The sequence below is a fragment of the Spermophilus citellus genome (assembly GCF_964194105.1).
Source record: "Spermophilus citellus genome assembly, chromosome: 3".
Lineage (NCBI taxonomy): Eukaryota > Metazoa > Chordata > Mammalia > Rodentia > Sciuridae > Spermophilus > Spermophilus citellus.
Window position 1 is genome coordinate 2,292,849 of NC_138184.1, and position 25,136 is coordinate 2,317,984.

General features: G+C 67.9%; 1 protein-coding gene across 9 annotated transcripts in view; it reads right to left on the reverse strand.

Annotated features, from left to right (window-relative positions):
• Positions 1-460: 460 nt before the first annotated feature.
• PIP5K1C (phosphatidylinositol-4-phosphate 5-kinase type 1 gamma) overlaps positions 461-25,136 on the reverse strand; it is a 31,358-nt gene continuing 6,682 nt past the window's right edge. The window contains exons 1-19 of one of the 9 annotated variants that reach the window (XM_081286090.1): positions 18,640-18,806; positions 15,580-15,611; positions 14,186-14,278; positions 13,299-13,429; positions 12,433-12,550; positions 11,958-12,110; positions 10,945-11,244; positions 10,168-10,373; positions 9,316-9,399; positions 9,162-9,210; positions 7,667-7,751; positions 6,975-7,136; positions 6,425-6,563; positions 6,255-6,287; positions 5,866-6,054; positions 4,698-4,821; positions 3,549-3,626; positions 1,011-1,118; positions 461-787 (exon numbers count right to left, since the gene is read on the reverse strand). In XM_081286090.1, the coding sequence (XP_081142216.1) occupies positions 785-787; positions 1,011-1,118; positions 3,549-3,626; positions 4,698-4,821; positions 5,866-6,054; positions 6,255-6,287; positions 6,425-6,563; positions 6,975-7,136; positions 7,667-7,751; positions 9,162-9,210; positions 9,316-9,399; positions 10,168-10,373; positions 10,945-11,244; positions 11,958-12,110; positions 12,433-12,550; positions 13,299-13,429; positions 14,186-14,269 (2,046 nt within the window). In that variant the 5' untranslated portion in view covers positions 14,270-14,278; positions 15,580-15,611; positions 18,640-18,806 and the 3' untranslated portion in view covers positions 461-784. The other 8 variants (XM_081286083.1, XM_081286082.1, XM_081286086.1 and 5 more) reach the window with 8 other exon arrangements.

The window sequence follows — 25,136 nt, forward strand, 5'->3', positions numbered from 1 at the left end:
TTGAAGGGGTGTGTCCCCAGGGGGTCCTCTCCACTGGCACCAGTGAGCTGGGCAGAGACAGCCGGTCCCCCCTCCACCCGGCCCCGGCCCTGGGCTCCGCCAGGAGGGAGCAGCTGTGGGGGCTCCCAGTGCCAGGTCTGGGTTGCCACCTTCTTGCTGGATGCCCAGTCTCGGGCCGTCCCTCCTAGTGGCTGGAGACAGGTGTGAAGGCCACTGCTGAGGGATGTCATGCCTCGCAAGGGCCCCCACCTGGGCCGAGGGAGGGGGATCCTGCTTCCAGGTGAGGATGGGGTGGCCTCAGGACCCTCAAAGACAGTGGCCTTTGCCCTCTCAGCCACGGGTCTCCTCCGCAGGCCGCTGGGCTGAGATGGAGTGTGGGCTCTGGGCAGCTGGGCCGGGTCCCTGGAGTGGCAGACGGGCCAGCACGCGGGCCGCAGAGCAGCGGTGGAATCTCTTCCTGTTTGTTTCTTTTCTTTTCTCTAAAAAAGCACGCAGGTGCTTCCGTCCTGTGCGGAGTGAGGACCAAAATAAATACACGGTGACGCTCTGGGGGTCGTCGTCCTGTGGGCGCAGCTGGTTGCCAGGCGCCACGCCCCAGGTCGCCAGGTGGCCCAGAGCTGTCGGGGTGGGGAGGGGCTCGGCCATCAGTGTCCCCGGAGGACGAAGGAGGATGAGGTTGGGCCAGGTCTCCGGGCTCCAGGCCTCGGGGGTAGGTGACGCTTCTGAGCAGCACGTGGTGTGGGCGCTCTGGGCGCTCGGCTCCAGGTTGAGGGCTGCATAGAGATTACTGCAAGAGCGGGGGCAGGTGAGGGGTGCTGCAGCCGCCCGCCCCGTGCCACCCACGGGCCCGTGTGGGCCCTACCCCACCTGACCACGCCTGGTGCCAGGGCTGCCAGGCCGGGTACTTACCCAGGCAGAGTGGCCGCCTGCACCCTCCCGCCCGCCTGCTTCCCCAGCTGACCTCTCGGCCGCCTGGGCTCGGCCTGGGCCGGCGGCCACCGGCCACTTACTGTGTTGTTGCCGCTGCCGCCGCTGCCACCGCCGCCGCCATCGGGGGCGGGCTGGGCCTGCGCGCTATAGTGAAGCGGGGAGTACACCCAGCTCCTCTCGTCGGTGGGCTGCGGGTGGCGGGTGCGCGTGCGGGGGCGCAGGAGGGCAGGGTGAGGAGGGCGAGGCAGGCAGGAGAGGAAGAAAGACAGAGAGAATAAAAGAGGCAGCGCCCAGGCAGGGTGCAGGGCGCCAGGCCCGATGCCCTCTCCACTGCGCTCTGCCCCACGTGCGGCCCGGGGCGAGAGAGGCTGGCGGGCAGACAGCAGGAAGCGGTGAGCTCAGTTGAGGTGGCCGAGACAGCAGGGGACGCCATGTGCAGCCTGGCCTCTGTCTTAGCAGGGGCTCCTCTCAGCCTCCCCCACCTGCCACAGGCACCAGGGTCCCGGGGACCCTCTCGGGAGGTCCTGGGTGCTCTGGGCACCGACCTGTTTCTGGACCATGCAGAGGACGGTCAGCACCTGAACATGGGTGGCACCCACGAGCTCAGGCTGCCCCAGGCACTGGACTTTCCTTGGGACACAAGGATGCCCTTCGGGGGCATGGGGCCCAATGAGCTAGGCCCAGGGCTGGGCCAGGCGGAGCTGCACTCTGGCCTCTGCTGGGCCACCTGGGCCTGGCTGTGTCGGGGAAGGGTCTGGATCAGGAGAAGGGTCTGGAGGAGGGAGGGTGCCCATCCCTGTCCCTCCAGGGTCGGCTCCAGCTCCAGAGGCCTGGCTCCAATGTTCTCGGGCCTTCTCATTCCCTGCCCCCCAGGGCCTCCCTCGCCACTGGACTTCCAGGACCCTCTGGGTGGCTCCCAGGCCCAAACACCTGCCTACCTGGCCGTGCTCTCTGGCAGTCCCCCGGCTGACCCCTAAGCTCACAGCCACAGCCCACACGCTGTCCCAGGCCCATCACTGCCGGGACCTGCCCACCCTCTTGTCCAGGGCCTGCTGCTTCCTTGTCTGTGAACGGCAAGGGCTGGCGCCAGCATGTGGCCCAGTGCGCTGGCTGACCTGGCCTGGCCTGCTCTGGCTCTGCCCCAGGCTCCTGCACCCGGCACCTGGTCCTGTGAGGCCCCCTCCACCCAAAAGGCCCCTCCCCCCACTCAGCTATGACTCCTGCCCCATTCTGTTGCCATGTGAACTGCCCCGGCTACTGGGCACTGTGGGCGGCGACCCCTGCTCAGTGGCCTGGCCCAGTAGGGGCCTCCAGGCTCCATGGAGTTGCAAAGGCCCCGACTTCTGGAGCTGCCTCCAGCCCTGGGAACCAGCTCAGGCCCCCACAGCTGTCACAGGTACTGGGCTGGTGACAGAGCCGCCAGCTCCACCAGCACAGGCTGGGGTCCAGCAGCGGGGATGGGAGGAGGGTCTCCACCTAAGGCCCAGCAGGGCCAACCCGGGGAGGGAGGCTGGCAGCAGCCCCAAGCCCTGCAGGCCACGCTGCTCCTGGGAGGGGTCCCTGGCAGCAGACACTCGGTGGCCACATTAGAAAGGCAGTGCAGCCAGCTGCCCCTTCTCCAAAGCAGGACAGAGGGGCCCTGCAGCTGCCAGCTGGCTAAGTGGCCAGGACCCCGGGTGACCGTCCTTCCGGCTCCTCCAGCTCTGGGTGCCCCCCATATCTAGCTGCCGCCTGTTGCTCCCACCATGTCCCCTGCCAGCCCCTTCCTCTCCCACCTCTCCAAACCCGGGGCCCTGAGGCCCTTGTGGCTGCTGGGTGCATCCAGCCCCCAGCCCAAGCCTCGGGCGGCAGCTGACTCAGAGGTGTGGCGTCCCTGCTCACCACTGCTGGCTCAGCTGGACACCGGGACTGCCGGGCAGAGGACGTGCCCAGAGCACAGCCACACCCAGGGGGTTTGCTGACAGGGCTGGGCAGCCCTGAGGGGCTCCAGCTGCAGAACGAGCTCCTGGGTCTACGCCTGGGCTGGCCGAGCAAGTGCTGTGCAGCTCAGAGTGGGCGACTCAGCCTCTCGGGGACAGTGACACCATGGCTACATAACATCTGTGTGGCATCCCAGACGTGGGGGGCGAGTGCCTAGTGACCAGTGAGCACTGCGTCTAGGACCTGAGCCTTGAGCTGTGGCGGGCCCTCTGGGGAGCTGGCCTCTGCCCCTGTGAGATGCACACTTCAACGGGCTGCAGTTAGGGGCCAGTTCTGCAGCTGCCCTGCTGGCCCCAACCGCCCTCACCGGCGAGGCTGGGTGGTGACAAGAGGCCACCTACCGCGTGACAAGAGGGCTGGGGGGGGGGCAAGGCAGGCTGGAGTTGGAGTGGACCCCCCGCTGTGGCCCACAGGACAGACCCGCAGACAGGCACTCTCTTCAGTGCCCGCTTGATCTGGGACTAGGTGACATTCTCACGACCCACACCCAGCAGGGCGCCCTGGGGGCAAGCCTGGCTGTCACAACCTCCTGCCCTTTTCCTAAGTCCTCCGAGGAGTTTCTGTCGGGGACCTGCAGCTCCCTGCTGCCCCAAAGTGGGCGAGGCCCCTCTCCCCAGGGGCCAGCTGCGGTCACTTACAGTCCCCAAGGGGCTCGGCATCACGGCCCGCAGTCGGCGATGGCGGGGAGAGTAAATCCAGTACCTCCCATCGGTGAACTGCTCGGGCCATGGGCCAGAGGGAGGAGGAAGAGAGGAGAGGGTGAGGCGGGGGGTCCTGGAGCCAGGAGGGCGGAGGGCGGGCAAGCCAGCGGCCAAGCGGGAGTGGGCATGCAGGGGCCTGCACTGCTCTGCGGCCCACCCAGCGTGGAGACAGTCCTTCGGCAGGACACCACCCCACGGGCCCCACGCAGACCCGGACACACACCAGCCCGGGTGTGGGGCGACGGCGCAGGCGGGGGACGGCCCAGGCCCACTCCATCCTTCTCCAGGGCCAGAGGGGAGTCTTGGGCCCCGGCAGGCTCGGCTCAGAGACAAGGAGGCATGTTAGTGAGGAAGCAGTGCTGGCCTGGCCAGCTCCTGGGTGACCGTCCCCCAGAGAGTGACGTCCCTGGCCTCTCCTGTTGCAGTTGAGACTGTCTGACCCTGAGTGGGGTGGAGAACCCAGGACCCCCCTGGGGGCCAGCAGCCTGGACTGCAGCCCCACTACTAGGTCTACCTGTGGGGTGGGGGCAGCGCCTGGCTTGGGGAGGGCAGGACAGAGCCGGCCTCTCCCAGGTACCACAGTCCCTGGCCCCGCGGGCAGCACGAGGCCCTCCTGCTTTCCAGGAGGACAGAGCACACCTGGCCTAGCCCCGACCCAGGGGGACAAGCCCCGGGGCCCGTCCCAGCAGTCCAGACGCAGGGCCTCGCCCGGCCTGGGTCTCAGTGCGGGCCCAGCAAGGCCGAGAGTCAAAGGGTGCCAGAAACTGTGGCACAATCAGGCGGTGGTGACGAGGCTGGGAGGGGACCTGGGGTCACCCAGAGCCTGGAGCCCAGCCTGGGGGCCTGGGGCAGGGCTGCGGCCCTGGAGGGGAGACCTGGGAGGTAGGTGGGCCTGACCGAGCAGCCTGTGGCCAGGACAGCGCCTGTGTGCGTGAGTGCGCCAAGTGTGCCGGTGACGAGAGTGCACAGGGCAGCGTGCACACGTCCGAGGTGAGAACGTGTGTGCACACGCGGGGCAGCGTGTGGTGACGGGACACCTCAGGGGTTGGAGCTGGCCTCCACGGGGCCCATGGCCTGGGCACTTACGAAGTAGATGTCCGCAGCAGGCGTGTCCTCCTCGTCCGAGGCCTGGCTGGCGGGCTCCGAGGCCTGGCTGGCCGTCTCCACCTCCACGGTGGTGGCAGATGCACCGGCCAAGGAGGCCTCCACCCTGGGACGTGGGCAGAGGCAAGGTCCTGGGCCGTTCTGGGCAGCACCAGCCTCTGGCCCTCACCCAGGTCCTCCCTGCCTCTCCCCATCTCAGGAGCCTCGGCAGGGGCGTCAACGGCTGCGCGTCCCTGCGAGGGAGCAGGGACCCTGCAGCTGACACCGACAGGCACGCCCACTTCCTGCGGGCAGACAAGACGTCTGTGGTGCTGCTGCTGAGCCAGTGACCTGCTGGCCACTCTGGGAGGTCACACGCCCTCTCTGAGCAGTGTCTCCCCCGCGGGGTGGGGACTGCTGTGTCCTCTTCACGGAGCTCGCGTGCTCCATGCCAGGCCCAGTGCAAAGCCTTCCAAGGTCATGCCCACTGAGGCTCCGGGGCCTGGTGCATCCTTCCCGGCTGTGAGTGACGTGCTAACACTGTCCTGGGTGTGCTGAGGCGGTCCCTACAACCGCATGGGAGTGGCCGAGACTTGGGTGTGGACACACTCAGGAGCAGGGAGGCAGCCTGGCAGCCTGCGCTGCTGGGCCTCTGAGCAAAGCCAGGAAGGTGCGGACAGCGCAGGGGCCGCGCTGCGGGCCCCAGCACTCAGGCCGGGACAGGAAGAAGCCAGCGCAGCCACCCAGCAAGGCCCCATCTTAAGACAGAACGGCAGGGCGGGCCGCTGGGGCAGCTCGGTCCACAGGGGGGGCACTGGGGCAGCTCCGTCCCAGCCCTGCCCAGAGCAACAAAAACCACAACCCTCACAGAGTTAGAAACAAATACGAAAAACAGGGAAACAGAAATCTTTATATCCTCGGACGTTCAGAGACTCATCCAGGGCCCCCTGGGCGCTGTGGACATGGGGGCCAGATGCTGAGCCAGGACACCCCGGTCATGATACCGCACATGCCCGGGACGTTGCCCAGGGTCCCCTAGGGGTATAGTCATGCGACTCAGTGTCTCAGATCAAAGAAGTTAAAATAAAGGCACTATCCTTAACCAGTAAAAGAGTCACTGTGTGGCCACCCCTGGGCACTGCCGCTCTTCCTCCCACATGGCTGCACTCACCCCGAGTCCTCCTCCTTGGGGACCGCCATCTCCACGCCGCACGCAGGCTCCACCTGCACCGTGATCTGCTGCAGGTCCTCCTCCACGTGCGGCTCCTGCTGGGGCCTGTGGGCAACGGGGAGCTGAGGCTGACCCCCTTCCCACGGCAGAAGCGACCACGTCCTTCCAGGCCAGTGCCCAGCTGCCATCCTGTCAGGAGTCCCAGCCTGAGGCTGGTTCCTCTGCGATCCTGGTGCCCAACAGTCCCTGCCCTGCTGCAGGAGGGGCAGCACACGCTGGCACAGGGCATGAGCATGCACAACCTCTCTGTGCCCCAATACCAGAGAGGGCAAAGGTCGCTGGCATCGGAGTGGGTAGCTGGGCCCAAGGGGACGGGGCTGGGGGCTCACCGGCCATCCTGTCCAGAGGACTGCGTGCGCCGCCTGCAGAGAGACCGCAGCAGGTGAGGGGGCTGAGTTTGGCCTTCAGAGCCCAGGATGGGGACGGACCGGCCGCCCCTGCACCATGGCCCCGCCCATCCGCAGGGAGCCCCGCCCCCACGACGGGATGCCCCGCCCACCTGTACCGAGGCTGCTCGGATGACTCGGAGGGGGACCGCTCAGGGATGGAGAGGGAGGTAGATGACAGGGTTGTGGCGATGGAGGCTGTGGTGGCCTCCTCAAAAGAGGGTGGCGTGCAGGGCAGGAGGTCAGGCCAACCTGTGGGAAGAGGCGGTGGGCACCTCCAGGAGCTGCTGCCCCACCCTCGTGGCCAGTGGGCTGCACCTCCTGCCTGGGCACACCGCAGCGCGTCCCCACCTCCGTCTCCCGACCTGGCTTCTGGCGGGAATATGGTGGAATAGCCCCTGCAGCTTGCAAGAGGCAGGAAGCCGGGGGCAGCTGCCCAAGGCCCAGTGGTGCCACGGCTCTCCCCCCCCACCGGCCTGATCCTGCCTGGGGCTCTGTGCCCTGCCCCTCCCTGTTCTCCCTGACAGAACAGCAGGCCCGGCCCCAGGGAGAGCTTCCTCTGGTGACAGGCACACGTGTGTCCCAGGCCCAGCCCCACGTCTGCCCTCTGTGGACCCCAGGGTTGGGAGACGGAACCGAGCCCTGCCCCAGCCGGGCAGTCACCTTCGTCCTCCAGCGTGGGGTAGCTGCGGGCGCCCCGAAGGTCATACTGCCCGTCCTCCCGCTCGCTGGGGATCTGGCTGGCGGAGAAGGCGGCACTGGGCCCCAGGGGCTTCACGGCCAGCAAGGCCCCTCGGCCTTTCTTGGAAGGTGAGGACTTGAGAGCTGGGAGGGAGGGAGGGCACCTGTGCTGGGAGCCGCTGCCCACAGCACGACAGTGTCCACTCCTCGGCACCAGCTGCCCCAGGATCCCTGCCTGTCCCTCCAGGCCAGGGACGCTCCTCCACAGGAGGTGCCAGGGAGGCTGGGTACCTCCTGCTGACCCCACTCTGCTTCTCTCAGACTCCTGGGGACCCAGCACCAGGACTGTCCCCTGGGGTGGGGGCCAGAAAGAGCAGAGCAGGTGCTGCAATCAGCTGAGCGACAGTAGGGCTCTACCCAGCCCCCACTGTCCGGCCGGGACCTTGGGGAGCACTTCACTCCGCCCCCCGCCCAGCCCAATGCGCCCGACTGAGGTGGGTTTTAGCCTCTGGGCCAGTGGCCTCCAGGACAGCAACACAGTGAACAGGGACTTAGCTCCTGGGCTTTGAAGGAGGTCCCTGGCCTGGGGCAGGTCAAAGGGCTTTGTGGTCACTGCCCCCCTTCCCAGCCCCGCTGTCCTCAGAGTCCCTCCCCCAGGGGTGCAGGCAGCTCACAGGAGTTCTTCCGAAAGACGGTGTTGCTCATGAACTTGAAGAAGCGCTCTGCGTAGAAGCTGGGGCGGTGGACGGACACCGTGTCCTGGGAGGGAAGCGCACCCCGGGGTCAGGTTCCCCGAGACACTGAGGATGCGCTCCCCGGGACAGGTGCCATATTGGGGCAAGGGGCACTCTCCTTAAAAAGTGCCACGGCTTCTGAGAGGGGATCCCAGGAACAGGGAGCAGCAGCAGCTCCCATGGGAAACGGTGGCAGGGAAGGGGGTCTCCCGCTGCAGACAGAGCTGCACTGAGCCTTCCGACGCGGGTGAGGCAGCACCCAGAGACCTGGGGGACCCGGAAACAGGGGCGGAGCCTGGCCCTCGCCTGCTTGGCAAACACCATCCCACGCACAGGTGTCTCTGGCTGTTTTTGTGCCCGGTCGCAGAGTGGTGCAGCTGTGGACCAGCTGTGGTTCTCGGTACTGGGCAGACCACAGGGCCATGGCCACAGCACACAGTAGGTTTACACCAGGCAGGGAGCCTGGCACACAGTTGGTCCCCAGCACCATTCTCAAACTTGGCAGGGCACCAGACAGTCTTGGGTGGGGAGGGGCCGTCCCGCAGCCAGAGGGTGAGAAGCAGTGTCCCCACCCCCACCCACTCTGGGCCAGCAGCTTCCCAGCCTCAAATGTCCCCATGGCTGTGATGTGACGTGGCCTACAGCCTCCTTGGCTGAGGTGTGGCCTGGGATCACGTCCCGGCCCTGGGCACGAGCCAGTGCGGTGAAGCCCCCTGGCCCTGCCCAGCCCCGGTGCCCTTCCTCTGGCTGCAGTGAGGATGTGTCCCACCTGGGCCTGGGGACAAGGACAGTGCCAGGGGTGTGGAGCAGCAGCAGAGGGAAGACCTGGCTGGCCGAGCAGGACCAGACGGCTTGACCCATCATGGGCAGGCGACCCAGCCGGCGAGGCTCACGACTCCCCCAGCCCTGCTGCTGTGCCACTCCCTGCCACCCTGACCTGCTTGGTGTGTTCTGGAAGTTTCTGTTTCTGGACACGTCCAGCGTCCCTCTGGGCATTCAACTGGGCAGACTGCCCACGCTGGTCAGAGCTGCCTGAGTGGGGGCTGCAGGAGTCCACCACCCACAAGACCGCAGTGCGTCTCGGTCCTCAGAGGACACGGGAGCGGCCGCTTGCGGGGCAGACGGGGTCTCAGGCCCCACGCACTTGGCCCTGGTACACTTCACGTGACAACCCGACTGGTGCGCGCGGGAAGACGTGAGTGGGACGGTGGGGGTCAGAGCGGAGCAGTGCTGCCCTCAGCCCCCAGAGCAGGACTCCGCACGCCAGACAGGCCGGACACTGACTGATGGATCAGCTGTCCCGAGGACCCCTTCCTGCTCAGTGTGGCCCGCGGTCCCCTCCCCGGGTGGCTGCCTGTGCTTCTCCTGACCTAGGCCTAGGGGCGGTCAGGGCTTTCGTGTGCTGATGGGCAAAAAGCAGCAGCAAGCCACGCACCCCGTCGTGCACCAGGGCCTTCCAGGTGTGCTCCAGCTTCTTGATGAACCTGCAGGAGAGGGACGGGCAGGTCAGCGCCCAGGAGGGCCCCCAGCCTCCCTCAGGGCCCCCCAGGCTCTCCCTCCCAGGGCTCTGGAGGCGGGTGGCCAGGCACCTGTAGGACTGCAGGATGTCGATGATGCCCACGTGCAGCAGCAGCCGCTCCCCGCGGCCGTTCACGGCAGGGATGCCGCCCATCCTGGGGGGGGGGGCGCACAGTCAATGGCAGGGTTGGGCCTTCTGCTCCCACATGGCAGCTTAGGTGGGGTCCAGCATCGGGCACCCATTCCGTAGCGACTGTGTGGCCCCCAGGGTCCTGCTCCAACTCCACACTGGGGGTGGGGTGCTGCCCAGATCCCAGGCTCGAGGCGCAGGCTGAGCACAGGCACATGCACCCCACACTCTGTGGCCGCGTTAGTCACACGCTCGGCCACACCCGCGCCCTGCGGGGTGCAGTTAGTGAGGTCACGCGGGCGAGCTGCCCCAAAGCCGCCACAGTCCCAGGCCCCGGATAGCCCGAGGGCCGTCACACAGGCCACCCCAGGCAGGCTCAGCTCACCTGCTCCCTGCCGGCCCCGCAGACCCTAAAACGCCAAGACACGGGCTCAGGGCGCAGCTGTGCCGGGCTGTGCACCTGCAGCCGCCCAGCCGGCCCCAGACTGCCGCTCAGTGTCCCACCACGGCGGTGTGCCCGCCCCAGGGCATCGTGCCTGGTCGCATCTTGGCCCTGGGCCCAGCCAGCTGCCTCCACCCGTCACCTGGAGTGCCCCTGTCACTGAGTTCCAGGGCCCAGAACCATGGCATGTCACCTCCCTAATGCCCCAGAGGTGGGCACCACATCTCATGTCACCGGCAAGGTGTCTCTGGATGCTCTGTCCATACATGGGCACCGTCACCACCCTCCCAGGGACACCAGTGCAGATGAGGACCAGATGGAGGGGACAGCGCTGGCCTGCACCCCACCTACGTGTCATCCATCTCGATGGCCTCGCCGCGGGCAGCCCCGCCCTGGATGGACTCCATGGCCGTGGAGTACAGCGCCTTCTGGCCCACAGGCCGCTTCTCGTCCGCGCTGCCCTGGGCGCCCTCGGCCTGCCGCTCCCGCTCCTGCTGGTCGATGTTGTGCACGCCGAGCAGCAGGCTGTAGTCCATGATCTTGAAGCTCTCCAGCACCTGGCAGGGACAGGGCGCTGGACTGGCCGGACGCAGGCCCAGCAGGGACCCCAGCCACCCGAGGCCTGTCGTCCCCCCAGGGACAAGGGGTCCGCCCAGGCTTGAGCAACAGTCCTGTGCCCAGGTGAGGGCGAGCTCCCTCTGGAGTGGGGAGCCAGGCCAGGGACAAGAGGACGTGGGGACAGCAGGGAGCTGCCAGGCTCCGGAGGGTCTGGCTGCCTTCTGGGAGAGGTCTGGGAGCCGGGTGCAGTCAGTCAGGCTGGGACCACAACCCAGGCTCACTCCTGAAGGCCGGGGCCTCCGCTCCTCGGCTCTGATGAGGCGGCGGCCTGGGGTGCCGGGGTGCCTGGCCAAGGCCACAGGACACAGCAGGAGCCACGTCCGGCTCTTTCCACTGACAGCCTGTGCAGGCTCCGTAGGGTGCAGGCTGGCCACTTGGACACTGCAGCCCGCGGTGCATGGAGCACGCTCCCATCTGATGGGCAGGGGAGCAGAGGGCTCCTGGCGGGGCAGCCTGATGCGGGGCCCGGGACTCTGCGGGGATGGGCTGGCAGCGGATGGGCAGCCTCACCAAGCAGTCTCGCTGCAGCGTCTTGACCAGGGCGCTGAAGGTGTCGGTGTCCAGCAGCAGCCCCTCGGGCATGTCCTGCATGAAGTCCAGGTCCTTGTAGGTGGGCGCGCTCTTCTCCTTCTCCTTCCTGCTGGCCCGTCGCTTGTACGTGGAGCCCTTGAGGTCGAACTTGAGGTGCATCTTGACCACGCGCGGCAGCACGTTGTTCATGACCACCACGCGGATGTTCTTGCCCCCCGACTGCACGCAGTACAGCCCGTAGAACTTGGGCAGCAGCGTCCGCGGGTTCTGGTTCAGGTTCTGCCAGACGAAGGTGGTGGCGGGCATCAGCGGAGCCTCTGAACCCCTGCCTCCCGCAGCCCCTGGGTCCCAGGAGAGGGCCCTCGTCGTGAAGCCCCTGCTGGCCCCTGTCTGCCCTGGCCGGGCCCCGGGCCTGTCCCTCCAGGCCTGGCTCTCGAGGCAAAAACCAACTGGTCCTTCACAGTCCGAGGTGGGGACCCCGCTGAGGAGAGCCCAGCGCTCCCCTGAGCGTGCCAGCAGAGGAGGACCCAGCAGGGCACCGAGCACAGGCTGGACCGAGCAGCTGGGGCAGTCCCCGTGCCCGACACTGGGCTCCGCCAGGGAGGGGACGTCCACTCTGCATCCGCATCCGGGGCCATGGCTCCATCCTGCCCTCTCCCACCCGGGGGCTGAGCCCTTTCTGTGTGAGTCATGAGGGGCCGAGAGGCAGATGGAGCCCACCCCACACCCACCCAAGCAGCTGTTCCTTGGTGAGGCACCGGCTGGAGGCTGTCCCCTCCCCCTGCCTGAGTCACCATCGCTTGGCCCCGGGGGGCAGCCCAGAGACACTGTTGCTCAGGGACAGGATTTCTGGGACCCAGGACTCCTGAGGGCTGGGGGCAAGTGGCAGCGAGTGTCCTCTCTTCCCTGCCAGGGGACAGCCAGTTGGGCCTGCCGCTGTAGGTGAAGGGCCTCAGGGGCGGGGCGGGGCGGGGGCTGTGCAGGCCACGCACCATGTAGTAGCCGGGCAGCAGCTTCTGCAGGAACTCGGCCTCCTTGTGCATGACGGTCTTGATGATGAACTCGTCGTCACTGGTGACGTAGAACAAGGAGCCGCTGGCGCCCGGGTTGGACAGCTCAATGAGTGGCTCGTTGCACAGGGAGTACTGCAAGACAGGGACACCGCTGGCCTCCTCCGGCGGAGGGAGGCGCCCAGAGAGGGCGGCAGGGGATGGAGGGCGCACAGCCCTGCGAGGCACAGGCCGAGACCTGTTCCCAGGCTTGCTGCAGCTAAGCGGTGCGTCAGCTCTGCCCGAGGGGCTGGGGCCCACGTGGGGACGGCAGCTGGGCCACGAGACCAGGGTCCACAATGTCTGTCCGCTGGCAGACGGTCCCGCGTGGTGAGCTTGGGCGTCCTGCCTGGCAGGCTCTAGCTGGACGGCCCCGGCCCACCCGCGGCTGGCCAGGCCCTGGGCGGCTCCCACTCACCAAGTAGTCGTCGGGCCGGATCCCAAAGAGCTCCCGGAAGTAGCGGAAGGCCACGGGCGCGTAGGTCTTGAACCGGAAGTCCTGGAAGTGGTGGGCGGGGGTGAGGTTGCTGCCTTCACTGTAGAGAGGGACGCGGGGGACTGTGAGGGCCGGTGGCTTTCGGGGCGCCTTTCCCCACATGTCCGAACACCCGATCCCGCCAGTGCCACAGGGCTCCTGCTGGGACAGACACGCTGTGGCCAGTCTCAGGCTGCCCCTCCTCATTAGCCATGGAGCCCACCATGCTCCTGAGCATGTGGCTGCCAGGATGGGTAAGGCCACACCCCCACTGCCTCTTGCAGCTGGGCATGGCCATGTGACTACTTGGCCAGTAGGACAGGAGGGGAGCACAGAAGGATGTGTGCTATTTACTGATGGGCCCTTTTCCTCTTGTCCCTCCTGCTGCTGGAATGCAGACATGATGGCAGGAGCTTGAGCAGCCACCAAGAAATTGCTGTTTACAGAAACTACAAGTGGAGGATGACAGGGCACAGCGACCAGAAGAGCCCATGGCCTCCAACACCCTGGAACCTCCTGACCAGCCCCAGGGATGGCCTACAGGCACCTTTAGGCTTCCACCTTTCCTTTTTTGTGGTGCTGGGGCTGGACCCAGGGCCTTGTGCACGCCAGGCGAGGCTCTGCCGGGCGGCCCGAGCACCACCATCCTAGCTTAAAAAGCCACCGCGTCAGGCCCGTGGTCCAGCAGCAGCCGCGTCCTGGCCGCGGGATGCCAGGAGAGCCTGCTGCTGTCTTGGGGGTGGGGGCATTGAGTCAGGGCCGCATCTGAGTGCCAGGAGAGCCCCAGGCCCGGCCCCGGGCCAGCCCACCTGGGGAAGAAGATGCTCTCCACCACGTAGAAGTCCTGCATGAGCACATCCCGCTCGGGCTTGGAGCTCAGGTTGCCCACGGTGTAGCCGATGCCCAGCTGGATGGCCCCCTTCAGGGTGGAGGAGGTGGTCTGCGGGGACACAGTGCCATCGAGACTCTGCCGCCTGCTGGGGTCCAGGGAGCCCGACGCCAGCCAGGCTGTCCTGGCTCCGCGGGCTCCCTCCACGGCCACGGGTTAGTGCCGGATGGAGCCCAGGCCCGCACAGAGCCAGGCAGGCGCCGGCCACTGCCCCCCAGAGCCACCCCAGCCCGCCTGCCCTCGCGCTCTCCTATCTTGCAGTGCTGGGCTGGACCCAGGGTCCACCACTGAGCCACACGCAGCCCTGTCCCGTTCTGAAGCAGGGTCTGGCTAAGTCACGGAGGCCGGGCTCCCGCCTGCCATCTCCTCCGCGCTAGCTGCCCAGTCGCTGGGTCGACAGGCAGGGCCACTGCGCCCCACCAGGACTGCCTCGGGGCACGGCTTAGTGACACCCGGCTGCGTGTGCTCTGTGGCTCTGACGGCAGGTGGGCAGTGCCAACTGTGGGCCTTGGGTTCCCGCCTGGGCTGCCCTGTGCCAGCCAAGGCCCCACAGGGAGCAGCACATGGCTCTTCGCTCTGTGTCCCCTGCAGTCCAAGCCCAGTCACCCCTGGTCCAGACCCACACGCCCGTCCCAGGCCTGCAGGTCACCTGACAGGACAGCGCACACAGGGCCTCCCTCAGGCCCAGCCTTTGCCAGGGCCGCACCCTGGTACCACACCCACACCTGACCCGTGTGCCAGAGTGGACACAGACAGCCTGGGCACTGCATGTCCCCAGCCAGCCCACCTCGAAGAGTAGGAACGAACCTTCTTGTAGGTGGTCTCTCCAGATGCATCTACGCCTCGATGACCCAGCTTCTTCCCGTGGCCAGGGCCGGGCTGTCCTGTCATTGACGGGGCCTGGGGACCACGAAACAGGAGTTGAGTGGCCGAGGTGGCCTGTGCTCTGCGAGCCCTGGCGAGGGGCCAGTTACTGTGCCTATAGGAGCCCGGGCCCTGGCCAGGTGGGGCCTGGGGACACGGTGGGCTCCAGGCAGAGCAGGAGGCCCGTCCAGGGGCCCACCGTGCCCGACTCTGGACATTGCAAGCGCTCACACCAGCATCGGGACCCGTGGCCGCTGGAGGCAAGCTGGCAGGACGGGCAGCCCCGGGGACGGGGACGGGGAGGTCTTGGGCGGCACTGCCTGGCCCCTGGCGTTCCAGGCCGGGAGCTCCGGCTTCAGGAGAGCCGCGTATCCCGGGGCAGTGCCTCTGGAGCAGGCCCCTGTGTGGGGAGCAGGCCGGGCTGTCCCAGCAGGTGGGCACGAGGCACTGACCCCTCAGGACTCCCTGCTGTTCCGGGGAGCCTGCAGGGACACAGCCAGTGGGGAGGAGGGGCAGAGACAGGTCATGGCCTCTCTGGCCATCACTGACCTTGAACCAGTGCCCATCCTGTGCCACTCAGGGAGCCCGTCCACCTCTACCCGGTCCTCGGGTGCCTGGCCTCCACCCAGCCCTGCTCAGCAGGTTCTCTCCGCTGGCCACCAGGGGGCGGCTCTCCAGGGATGGACACCCCAGTCCCCAGGGCACCGTGCCCACAGCACGTCACTCCTCCAGATGGCCCTGGAGGTGCTCAGGGGCCACACCCAAAGTCGAACGTGTAGCAGGAGTCCCTGGCCAGGTGGAAGAGCTCCCCCTGCCCCCGGGGGGTTGTCAGGGACCAAGGGCCGGAGAGCGGGGAGGGCCGGGTGGACACACAGTGGCCACGTGGGCTCTGCTGCCCAGCTGTCAGGGCAGCTCCTTGGGCCTCCTGGGAAGTAGGCCTGGCTCCCACTGCTGCCCAGGACGCGGCTTCCCGACACTGACAGGCTGGACCGATGGCTGAGATCCAGGACACTTGGGAAGCTCCAGGAGGGGACAGAGGAGTGGGCAGGTGGGGCAGGGCGCAAAGGGACAGACACTGGGGAGGACGACTCCCGCGGGCCTCCCCGGGACTCATGGCAGCGCCCGGACCAAGCTGCAGCTCAGGGGGTGCAGGCCCGGCCTCGGCCGCCTGGCTCAGCCTGGCAGACCCTCCTGACCACCTGCGGGGCGCGTCCCCGCTCGACGCTGCAGGGCAGACGCGGGCTCACTGCCCACAGCCCCACCACGGCGCCCGGCCTGGACGGTGAGCCGCCCCAGGACCACGGCCCCGCCCTGCCTCTTCACCCCAGGAGACTCACCTCGGACGAGCCCGACTTCTTCTGCGCCGAGCCTGAGGGGAGAAGAGCGCCATTCAGCCTGCAGATGCCCCGCCATTTTGCCACTGTCACCAGGAGCCACCCCCGGTCCCCAGTCATCCCACACTGTCACCAGGACCTCTCCCTGGTCATCCCATCACCAAGAATTGCCCCCAAGCCATTCCACCGTCACCAGGAGCCCCCGCCAGGCCGACCCTTGCTGGGCTCCTGGACCCTAGAAGACCCACAGGGGCCAACGTCAGGGAGACGCAAGCCGCGGGCCGCGTGGACTGGGTGGCCGGGAGAGTGCAGGCCACGAGGACTGGACCGTCACCCTGGACTGGGGGCTGGGGTCCCAGCGCAGGTGAGAGGTGGCCCAGGCTGGGGACCGTCAGCTTTGGGCAGCATGGGGACCTGGCTGCACTGTTGGGTCACCGAAGCCGTGAGGGGTCGAGGCACACACCTGACCCACCACGGCCGAGACACTGGGTCCCGGGGTCACGGGGAGATCAAGTGACAGAAGGGAGCTCAGCCCACAGCCAGGTCCCCAGGGCCAGGGCAGCAGTCGGGGAGCTATGGTCAGTGGGAACTGGCCGGGCCCCTGGGCTGAGCAGACAGCCCCTGTGGGCAGAAGGGAGGGGCACAGGAAGGGCCAGGGACCTCCATCCTGCCCTGCTCCCTGGCAGCCTCTGGCTGCGGAGGAGGCCACCCTGGCCTGTCTGTGCCCCAGGGCAGGGCACTCTGGGTAGGAGGGGGGTGCGGGAGTGCTACCAGGCAGTGTCCGCCAGGGCTCAGGACGGAGGGGCTGCAGGACCAGAAGGTGGCGCCTTCACCCTGAGGCACCGGCTAGCCTCTGCAGGTGGAACCCAGGGCCTGACGCACAGGCCACGGACCGCAGCCTGGCCTGGACTCCTCCAAGGACCCTCGAGTGGACCTCCTAACTCTCCCTTCTGAGAAGAGGAGACTGATGGTCAAGGAGGCGAGAGGATCTGATCAGGGCCAAGTGCTGGGACAGGCCTCAAGGAGACACAGCCCCTCCCCGAAGCCACCAGGGAGCAGGCACACTCTTCCCACTGGGCAACGACCACCTGTGGGCAGGCAGGACCAGGGCACGAGGAGTGGGCTTCAGCCCCAGGCCCTCCCCACTCATCAAGGCCTGGCGCGCGGGCGGCGCGGAGAGCAGAGGAGGGGCCTGGGATGTGGGACTGACCTGCCCAGGGTCCTGAAGGAGGAGGGACACTGGGGACAGGTGGTCAGCGCTGCCCTGCTGGCCCTCTTGGGCCGGCCTGTCGCTGCAGAGCCTCCAACCCTGGCACACCTGTTTCCATACCCAGAGTGACCCTGGTCATGTGCGTCCTCAGCCGGTCAGTGCCCTGCCCTGGCTGGGCACACAGAAGGCCCGCCATGCACCCTGCCCTGGCTGGGCACAGCCCCGTATGTGTCAAAGGGGACCTGACTGGGTCGGTGGGGGCACGGTTCTGTCCGGGTGGTGCCGGGGGCCAGGGCAGGCTCTGTGAGCCTCAACAGGGACCCTGACGCTGGCCTGGGGGTCCCGTAAGCATGGGCAGCTGGCAGGCCTGGCGGGGGCAGATCTGGCCTGGGGAAGGGCAGCTGCCCGGCTCTGCGTGGCCCGGGCACACCAGGGCCCCGCGTCCTGTGCTCCAGGAACCCCCAGAAGGTGACCGTGCTGGGAATGGGGTCAGCAGCTATGACCAGCCGGAAGAAGCTGTGCCGAGTGGCCCACGACTGTCCCCAGAGAGAAGTGACAGACGCAGATGCTCATGGAGGACGACACAGGAAGGCGGAGGCAGGACAGTGATACACGACCACCAAGGAACACACTCCATGCCACCGTCCGACGCCAGGAGGGACCTGGGCAGGTTCCCGCTCTGACCCCTGAGGGCCGGCCCTGCCCACAGCTCGGGGCTGGCCTTCCGGCCTCCAGAACCGAGAGAAGGGACTCCCGCTGTCCTGACGCCCGTCTGTGGTCCTGCCCTGGGCACCACCAGGCGGTGCAGGTGGCAGTTGGTAGGCACAGCCCAGAGCCAGGTGGGGCCACAGGGGGTTCAGCTGGAGTGTAAATGGCTGCAAGTGAGGGGCCGCTGGGCCACGCAGAGGTCCAGGCCGGGGGGAGGCCAGGGCTGGAGCTCGGCCCCACGTGGGCGCCCCTCTGAGGAAGCCACACAACAGACTGCCCTCCTGGCTGAGGGACATCCCTGGGATGTGGCCACCCCAAGCTGGTGCTGGCGGAAGGTGCTGTGGGGACAGGGTGCTCAGCGGGCAGCTCACCGCACAATTCCCAAGGGCCTCTGGGCCCAGGAGGAAGGCAGAGGGCAGGACGCCGCGGGCGGCGGTGGGGTGAGGGCCGCCGGGGCCTCTGGGCCAGCCCGGCCTGGGCTCTGTACCGCCACCTCCCAACACAGACGGGCCACAGCCCTGGGAGGAGACGCAGGGAGCCCAGCACCCCACGCCTGGCAGAAGTGCCAGCCGCAGCACGGCCCAACAGCCCGAGGACAGCCCTGGCCCAGGGCCCAGGGTGACGGGGACCAGGATGTCCAGGAAGGCCGCGGCGGGCAGGGCCAAGGGGCCAGAGAAGGCTGGGGGGCAGCGGCGCAGCCTGGGGCACTGTCCTGCGGGGCTCCTCCCAGCCCCCCAACTGTTTTTGAGGAAATCAAATTTTAAAAATAGTCGCAGAAGCTACAGGCGGCTGCGCCCACGTGAGGCTGGGCTATGCGTCCCCCCAGGACAGCCAGGCTTGGGCTGAAGACTGGTCCCCTTCCTCCCGGGCTCCCCACCTGAGGGCCAGCGAGGACCCTGTGCCGCCCAGCCCTGCCCCCTTGGGCAGCCCCCTGCTCCGCCTTGTCCACCAGCAGCACTGGCGCCAGGGCTGACCAGGCCTGCAGGGCACCGGCCAGCCACCCCACCTCCTGCCTGCTGGGCACGAGGCCCTTTTGCCTCAGTCTCTCCTGACCCTCCCAGGCACCTCTGCCTGGCCTTAGCCTCCGTCCTGCCATTCTCCTGCCCCATCCCACGGCCCCTTCCTGGTTCCCCGGCTGGTCTGACCTGTGTGCGTTGACTGACTGATGGATGGACAGACGTCGCCTCTTGGCACAGCAGGCCTCAGCTGGAACCTGAGGCCAAGAGCAGCTGGACGGGCCACCTCACGGCACCCCAGGGAGGCCGGCCAGGTCGGCAGGGCCAGGGTGAGCTCCTCATCGGACCCAGGCCCCGGGGGGCCGAGGGGCCTTGAGGGCAGGAAGGAAGGGGAGGAGGTGGGCAGGGCACAGGACCCGCAGGGGGGCTCTGCCTGTCAGTGTCAGGCCCGCCCGGGAGGCACAGAGCAGGGGACAGGAGGTCACTCGGTCCGCATCCCACACACACCTGCTGATCCCGGCCACAGCCACAGCCTCACTCTCCTAAGTGCACCACATGCAGGGTGTGGGGCCCCCTGGCACCCCAAAGCCTATGTGCTAAGCGGGGGCTCCCTGGGCACTGCGGACACCGCCCAGCTCTCTCTGAGCAGCACCCTGACTTCCACCCACTCCAGGCCAGGAGCTCCTGGTAGTGACACCCACACATGGCCCAGTGTCCCTGGGGTGCCGTACCCTGATGAGACCCGCGGCGGGAGCCCCTGCGGCCACAACTCCTGGATGAGATGTTCACGACGCCGGTGACGCCGCCCTCCGAGGCCTGCAGCATCTGGAGTGCCAGGCCCGCACCAGCCAGACCAGGAGGCTGCTGCCCGCGGCTCCCTCTCTCGTGGGGAACAGCAGCTCGGGGTGGTCCAGGGCCCAGACGCTGCTCCTGGGAACCAGCCCCCAGCCAGCGGGGCAGGCCAGAGGCTCAGGCATTGGCCAAGAGGCCTTGGACCTTGCCGGGCAGCCCCTGGCCTGGTCACCCACGCAGGCCGCCTCCCTGGCCCACGGCTGAGGCAGCCCAGGGTGCATCCCAGCTGCGAGGCTCGGGGTGCGGAGCTGGCTCAGCCGCCTGCCTGTGCTGCCTCCTTCCCCCACCCCCTGCAGCCGGGCACCTGTGGGCTCCGGGCCAGTCACGGCCGGGCTGAGTGACCTCTTCTCACTGTGGCCACGCACAGGACTTTGGAAATACCTGAGCTGCTCACAGCCACAGGCAGAAAACCTCCCATCCAGAATGGCCCCCAGGAGTTCTAATGGACTCACGTATAAAGACAGCCATGGACATGGGCTGGGCAGCCCTGTGGCAGAGCGTCGCCTACATGCGGGAGGCCCCGGCCTCCACCCCAGGAGCACAGCGGCCACATGCGCTGGACAGCGGTCAAGAAACGGAAGGAAGGCCGGCATCGGCCCTCCCATGGAGTGCTGGCCTCCGTGCCCAAGGGCCACCCCAGAGCCGCACAGCGGAGCAGACAAGAAGCTGAAGAGAGAAGGGGTGGTGCGGGGAGACGCTGGCCTCACCTGAAACGGACGGAGCCCAAGTCTGGGGAAGCACGCCCGGCCGGCCACGCGTGGTGCAGGTGCTGGCCAGGGCAAGGGGACAGAGAGAGGAGGAGACTGGGGGGGCAGAGTCCAGAAAACCCACAGAACCAACTGGCCAGGCCTCGCAGCTGAAGACACGGGAGACGGTGGCCGTAGGCCATGTGACACGCCGAGGTCGAGTGCAGGTGTGCTGTGAGGAGGACCCAGGCCGGCAGCCCCCACGGTTGTCACGGGTGGCCTTCACCGGCCCAGTGCAGACAGTCCTCTCTGAGCAGCAGGGACACGCTGGATTCCCCAGCTCGAAGGGCACTGAGACCCCAGTAGCTGCTGTCCCCCCCGGGACACTGAGCAGGCCTGGGCCTGGGCATTTTGTCAAGCAGAAACCAAGGACGTGTGGGTCCTGCTGTTCCCGGGACCCCGCCTCCAGGCTGAGGGAGAGGCTGAGAACCCAGCAGCCGGCCGGCGGTGACCGTCCGTCAGCAGTGCCAGGCTCCATCCCAGAACCGTGACGGAAAGGGAACGCAGGACGGAGAGGGAGGGCGGAGGGTGGGAGAAAGAAGGGGCCCGCTGGCCCCGCGGGTGGGCACAGGCAGGTGCTGTCGCGCTGCCCACAGCCTCGCTCCCCCAGGGGCCTCTCCAGGAGAGTGTGCTGGAGAGGAGGGGTCAGGGCAGGGACCCAGGAAGGGACAGCGAGGCAGGCAGTCTGCAGCTACAGGGGACAGGATCTGGGAGAAGGTGAAGCTGGCACTTGGGCCCAGGCACACAGTGGGTCCACCACCAAGATGGCGGCTGGGTTCCAAAGGCCTCAGGGAGCCCTGGACGTGGCTGGGTGCTCAGGACTGGGTGCCCAGGACATGGCACATGCGCTGCCCCTGCTGGGACTGGTGGGGGGTGGACACCCTGCCTGCTGCCCCTGTGACGGTGGGAGACCAGTGTCCAGATCCAGCCCGGCCCAGTGTGCTCCGGGAGTTGGACTCGGCGTCCCGCTGCCCCGACCCGTCCCCCTCCCTAGACGGGGCCCCCGAGGATGAAGCCTCAGCCCAGGCCAGCACAGCCTGGACGCGGCTCTGCTCCGAGCACCCTCAGGGAGCTCTGGCCTGCACTTGCCATGCGGCTGGGCCTGGGACACAGTGGACACCCCACATCCTCAGGCCTGGTCCCAGAGCCTGCCCAGCTCCCGCCATGACCAGCTCCCTGCGCCCACGCTGCACCTGGGCGCCAAGTGCCCACGAGGGGAGTGGACAGGAGAAGGGCAGCCCCTACTCTGCCGCGGCTGCCCCCCATGCAGGGGCCACAGGCACCTCCACCTGAGGCCCGCAGAGCTCCTCAGGGCTGCTGGAGTGAAGGCCCCCCAGCACCGCCCCCCCAGCCGCCACCTCCCGTCCCCCCGCCGTCCCCCCTGCCCCCCCACACTCCTGTGGGCCTGTGGAAGGCAGCCGCATCTGCACCCCACCTGCTCTACAGGCCCCTGTGGAGGGCAGCCCTCCGGCCACACCTCCCCAGCCTGTCCCTAGCTGGTCAGCCCCACCCTCTCCCTGGCTGCAGGGAGGACACAGCGCTCCCGGCTTGGAGCCCTGGGAGCAGGTGCGGGCTTGGCCAGCCTGTCCACACAGTGCCCATCCACCCAGGCCTGTCCTCCAGCGGGGAAATAGGCTGGGAGTGGAAATATCAGGATGTTTTGTCTCGACTTCAACAGAACCAGGGAGCCGTGTGGCCACGCCTGCCATCCCAGCGGCTTGGGAGGCTGAGGCAGGAGGATCATGAGTTCAAAGCCAGCCTCAGCAACTTAGCGAGGCCCTAAGCAAGTTGGTGAGACCCTGTGTCTAAATGAAAAACCACAAGGGCTGGGGTGTGGCTCAGGGTGAAGCACCCCTGGGTTCAGTCCCCGGCAAACAAAGAAAGAAAAAGGGGGGAGGGGCCCCTCAAGGCCCAGCAAAGCCTCACAACCTGGTCTTTTTTGGCTGGAGACGGACACCGCACCTTTACTTTATTTACTTATGTTTACGTGGTGCCGAGGATGGAACCCAGGGCCTCGCACAGGCTAGGTGAGCCTCTACCGCCGGGCCCAGCCCCAGCCAGCCCGCGCCCTTCCCTCATATCAACCACCAGACACCCCCAGCAGTGGTGGGCTGACCAGGGACAACGAAGAGCTCCTGGCCCTCCACAGGAGACGCCCGCAGACCCTGGCTAACTGAGGAGGCTGGAGCAGCAGGCTTCAGGTCTGGATAGAACCAGGGGCCCCAGGCTGTGGTCACCTGCTCCAGTCCTCCTTGCTGACCTCCCACCAAGGCAGGCACCTGGTGTCATGGGTGTGACCTGAGACGGTCCAGCTGTTCCACAGAAAGCACCAGAGCTGCTCGGATCACAGGCTCATCTGATCCGGGCCCCGTGGCTGGCCTGCGTCTCTCTGCACCCACAGTCATTCTGCTCGAGCGTGGGATACAGGCGGGGCAGCCAGGGCCTCCAGCACCTGAGGGGACGCACCGGAAAGCTCGAGGTTGACAGCACTGGGTCTGGGAGGCAGCTGCCCCCAAGCACCTGCCGGAAGACCACGCCCCTTCCTGGCCGGGAGGGTCCCTGGTCCTCCCTCCGGTTGGGCAGGGCCAGCAGGCCACAGGCCTGAGCCTCCCCGGCAGCAGGAGGAGCAGGAGGAGGCTGCTCCCCACACCCGGGCCCTGCCCAGGCCCAACCCTGCTGGGCCCCGGAGCATGGGGGTGCTGGGCTGCTGATGGGGGCCGGCCACAGGAGCGCCAACGCCCCACAACTCAGGGCCCCCGCTGGAGGCACGAGGGTCAGGCGCGTTGCCGCGTCCACCCAGCTCTCAGACCCCGCAGGGTCCTGCCGGGAGGATGTGCGGAGCCAGCAGACCAAGGCCAGCCCCGTGCCTCCAGCCCAGGGCCCTGACTGCGTGATAGCCACTGCTGGACCCAGGCCTGGAAACCGCAGTGACGTGGGTCACTGCTCACAGCCTCTGCCCTCCTGCGCGGGCTGGTCACACAGCAAGAGCCAGCGGACACTCCTGGACCCGGATGGTGCCCGCAGCCTTCCTGGAAGGGAGCCATGGGGCGTGGGCCCGGCAGCACCGCTCCTCACCCCTCCCTGACCGGCTGCCCCGCAGACCGCAGGCCATGTCCACCCTCCAGACCTGGGACTTCCTGGAGGCCAGGCTGGGGCTGAGTTGGACCAGGCTGCTGGGACAGTGCTGGCACCAGGGAGGCCCTGCCATGGGGTGCCGCCCCGCCCATCCTGGCCCTCAGTCAGGGCCCTTCATGGCCTGGCTCTGCACCGGCCATCCCCACCACAAGAGGCCCCGAGGGCACGGGCCAGGCACTCTGCCCCTGCAGCTCTGCCTGTGGCCACCTGGCTACAGAGAGGCCCGGACTGCCCCCTCCCGAGGAGGAACCCCAGGGCTCCTCGAGAGGAAGAATGGGGGTGAGAGCTGCCAGCCCAGGGGCTGTGGCGGTCAGGACACGGAGTCGCTAGGGACAGAGGTGCACACGGGCCCCCAGTGCCCCACCACAGAAGGCCTGCCACCCCTCTGCCCGGAGGGCCTCAGGCCACTCTGGCTAATTGGATGAGGCAGAAATGGCACCATCAGCAAATGTCCCCAGCCTGGGGGACAAGAGGCTGACTGGGCAGCAGTGACCCCAACTGCCCTTACAACATGCCCAGAGAGGAACTGCCACTCGCCCAGGGGCACACAGCACGCAGGGCCCAGGCCATGAGGCCTGACGGCTGCCTGGCGCTGTGGTTGAGGGCTGGGGGGCAGGCACCTCTCTCTGGCCCTCGCGCCCCCTGGGCCTGGGTCGCTACATCTACAGAGATGAGATTCCACTGCCAGCAGTGACCCGCTCAAAGAAGCCACCAGAGGCAGGAAGGGAGGGGGACACACAAACGTGAGAATAGGTCACCTGTCGGCCGGGTTGGGCACTGTCCCAGGGAGCCACAGAAATGACCTCGGGATGCCCGTGGACCTGGATGGGTCCTAGGGGCACTGCTCGGCCAGGTACTGCCTCTGCTCCCCTGGACGCCACGGCAGGCGCAGGCGGGAGTCCAGAGTGGCAGCGGAGGGGGCCGAGCGGCTCTAGAGTCCTAGGAGCACCTGACCAGGAACTCCCCACACGGTCAGCCGCAGAGCTGCCCACCTGGCTCCTGCCCCCACTGGCCGAGGAGGGGCTCGGTGGGGCCGCCACCACACAGGCTCGGTGCTGTGGCAGCTGGCCCTGCAGGTCAGCGGCACAGGGGACAGCCCACGACGGGTCAGCTGATGGACACCAGAGGTGGCAGGTGCAGCAGCCGTGCCTGTCACCCCAGGTGTGCCGGGTCCCCTCCCAGCACTGGGGAGAAGAACACAGACAAGCAGGCGCCAGCCAGCCCGTGACGGCCGCCTGCGCAGGACGGCGTCTCCAGCCAACGCCGCGGCGGGCCTCATGGGGGCTCAGACAGCAGCTCACTGCGTGCCCGGGGTCCAGCGCACTGGGGCCCTGCCCACCTCGGCTTCCACGCTGGCCTGAGCGACAGAGGACACCAGGGAGGGGGCACGGGCACCACGGCCGGGGAAGGACGCCAGGGCCCCACGGGGCGGCCACGGGCTCTAGACCACCAGGCACCAGCCCCAGGAAGGCTGCTGAGGCCTCCCGGGCAGCTCCCGGGCACTGCCCAGGCAAGTGGAGACCTGCACAGGGGTCCCGGCAGGCAGGTGGAGCGCGGGGATGCCCACCCCGACGCCCGCTCTCCAGGGCGGAGGGGCCCGGTGTCAGAACAGTGTGTGGGACAGCCACACGCCCACAAGAGGGACGCTGGGGACCGCGCGACAGGCCAGACTGAGGGACGACTCCCCTCAAGCTGTCCTGGGAACAGAGGCAGGAAGGGAGGGGGCGCAGGCCCTGGGGACAGGACGGGTCACACCTCCCTCCCCCAGCACAGGGCGGGGGACACGTGCTTCCCCACCGGCTCCAGTGGTAAACAGGAAGCCGGTCACCGGGCTCCGCGGCCCCCCCATCGGCCCGGGAAGGGCACTGCTGGGCAGGGTCCCAGGGCCTGGGCCTGGCCACTTCTCGTACCCCTGTCCTCAGCAGAGCAGAGGCAGACGCCCCTCCAGCGGCC